General features: G+C 33.2%; 1 protein-coding gene across 1 annotated transcript in view; it reads left to right on the top strand.

Moving 5' to 3' along the window:
- LOC107461358 (protein FAR1-RELATED SEQUENCE 2) overlaps positions 1–1,511 on the top strand; it is a 2,126-nt gene extending 615 nt beyond the window's left edge. The window contains 2 exon segments of the mRNA XM_052252601.1: positions 1–360; positions 907–1,511. The exon segment at positions 1–360 is cut by the window's left edge and continues 18 nt beyond it. Coding sequence (XP_052108561.1) covers positions 1–360; positions 907–1,101 — 555 coding nt within the window. The 3' untranslated portion in view covers positions 1,102–1,511.
- Positions 1,512–2,943: the final 1,432 nt, after the last annotated feature.

Here is a 2,943-nt window from a genome sequence, read left to right as displayed (position 1 = left end):
TCAGCTGATGAGCCATACGTGGGTCAGGAGTTTGATTCGGAAGCAACAGCGCATGCATTTTATAATGCATATGCCACGCGTGTTGGATTTGTCATACGTGTAAGTAAGCTCTCACGGTCAAGGCGTGATGGTTCTGCAATTGGACGTGCTCTTGTTTGCAACAAAGAGGGTTACAGAATGCCCGATAAGCGTGAAAAAATTGTAAGGCAAAGGGCAGAGACAAGGGTTGGTTGCAGGGCAATGATTTTGGTGAGGAAAGTTAGTTCCGGTAAATGGGTTGTCACAAAGTTTGTAAAGGAGCACACACACCCTTTGACACCTGGAAAAGGCAGAAGGGATTGCATTTATGAACAATATCCGGTGAGTTAATGTTCTTCTTTTACTGAAATATGTATATGATAATATGTGAGTTCTTAGTCTATGCCTGATAGAAAGATTGCAACTGGAACAGTGCTATCAACTATCTATGCAACCCTCACAAGAGTTTGAATTCAGCAGCTAATACTAATGAAGTTCCCATCTTATGCCTTTACAGAATTGACCCAAAATTACTTTTGAGTGAACGTTCCCAAATACAAGATTGATTCTTTCTGAAGTACTTCATGTTTTCAGAGTGAAAATATAGTTTTACAAAGATGCAAAAATTAAGAATATATATACTCACCTTATCCCTGAATTATTAAGATGTTCCAGAGTCATAGTCATATTTGTAGTACTATTAGTAATAAGCTAAACTTGTCTTTTATTAAAAAGAAAAAGGAAAAAGGCTCTTATCTATGCATTTGTTTTTCTCCGTTAAACCATGTCCTATGAAGAAACTTAAGTGATCTTTTGAATAATCTCTGATACTCGTATTTGGTTTTTCTCCACTTACTTACCTCTGTTTTTTTCTTTTGCAATTTTCAGAATGAACATGATAAAATTCGAGAACTATCTCAGCAATTGGCTATAGAGAAAAAACGGTGTGCAGCTTATAAAAGGCAACTTGAATTGTTATTTGAACACATTGAGGAGCATAATAATAGTCTTTCAAAGAAAATACAGCACATAGTAGGCAATGTGAAGGAGATTGAAGCTGAAGAACAACAGCGTCATAGATAGGTTCAACTATTAATTTCTAGTATTTGAGGTATTTCACCGGATGAAACACAATCAATGACCAGTGTTGAAGGTGCTACTAGGAAAAATCATGCAAGAAGTATATTTGCTGACCAAGGCATATGCTCCATTTAGCATTAGGTTCATTTGGTAGATTAGTTTTTCAAGTTCAATGGAATTCATTGGACAACTTTATATGGTGTGATACTTAAGTTGGTAGAAGAAACCAGTTCAGTCAATGTACAGGTCCTTTTGAGTCCATTCTTGTGTAGTTGTTCTAACAATATTATGACCCATAACAGGCATTCAAATGCCTTGATAGAATTTACTCCATTGTTGATTTTGTAAATTTTGATTCAAGCCTACCTTCTTTGTATAGCATTTAAATAATAAGCTTATTCTGTACAGAATGCCCTGACCAAATATCCATGGTTTCTTTTGTAGCCAAGCCTTCATCAAGTGGGTTTCGTTACCTACTTACTTCGGGTCTTATTATTTCTGTCTTCTCAGCATTTTCTCATATTTGGTTTGTGTGGTTCGTAAGTATTAATTTTATTTATATATTAAATAATCCAAAACTTGAGCAGAGTGCCCTTGTAGCTCAGTGGTAGAGAGTTGAAGGTCCGTGGTTCGATCCTGTGTGGGAGCATTTTTTCTATTTTCATTATTCAAGCATGCAGAGATTGTCAACCTGCATTTAAGGCAACCTCAATTTAGAGACAGGAACAAGCTAATGAGAAAGGGATTGTGAGAATAAGTAGAAGAAAAAGAGAAAGGGTAGCCGTGATGGGACTGGGATTGAACAAGCTAATGAAAAAGGGATTGTCGATGGTAAATAAATAGAAAAATATGGCTTTATGGTTTTGATTCGGTCAAAAAGAAGAAGATTGATGGTAGTGAAGTGGTGCAGCAAAAACAGAGAATGGTGGTAGATGTTGGTGATGATGGTGGCCAAAATTGATGGAGAGGAGAAAGAGAAAATGCGAAAAATGGTGGTAGATGTTGGTGATGATTAGGAGTCGGATTGGGGTTATACTCCCCCTATTGACGGATACTTTGATGGAAGGGTTAGAATGTACGACGAAAGTGATGGATAGGGGCAAAAATTTTTATCCAAAAATTTTTATTATGGAAAATAAATGTGTGTAATTCAATTCTGTTGGTGTGTGCATGTTTTTTATTTTGATATGGGAATGGACCTACCGATTACTTTGTAACTTGATTTTTAAAATTTTTTAAATATCAAATCGGAGAGTCCGATTTGTTTGTTACTAGTATCCTAAACCCGTGCGATGCACGGACTTATATTTTAATTTGACATGATAAATTAAAAATAGTGTTTTATAACTATAGTTTTTTTAATTTTAGTATAATATTATCATCATCTAATTATGTAATTTTATATTTATTTAAAATAAAATATAAATAGAACATTCTGAAATTTATAATATTCTTGAGTCATAAGAAAAGAGACCTGAAAAAATAAGAATATATATAGCTGTTAAACTATATTAGTAGCATATTAATTTTGCACTAAACTTTATATCAAAAAACTAACAAAAGTTTATCGACAATATAATATTTTACTAACATCATTAGATAAACAATTGCCATATGATGTTGTGCTCTATGTTACACATTTCATTTCAAGTCTGAAAGTATAATTATAGATAAATTAGTTAAATTTATGACAAATATTCATACAAAAGTGTAAATCATAATATGTTACTAAAATGAAAATACTATTTTTCTTACCTAAATATTATTAAAAACTTCTTTAAACATGACATTTGTTGTTGATGACTTTGGATTGCTATCTTAGCCTAGAATTAGAATGCTTAAACT

This window comes from Arachis duranensis, chromosome 8 (assembly GCF_000817695.3).
Source record: "Arachis duranensis cultivar V14167 chromosome 8, aradu.V14167.gnm2.J7QH, whole genome shotgun sequence".
NCBI classification, from domain to species: Eukaryota; Viridiplantae; Streptophyta; class Magnoliopsida; order Fabales; family Fabaceae; genus Arachis; species Arachis duranensis.
This window is presented reverse-complemented; position numbering and strand designations above follow the sequence as displayed.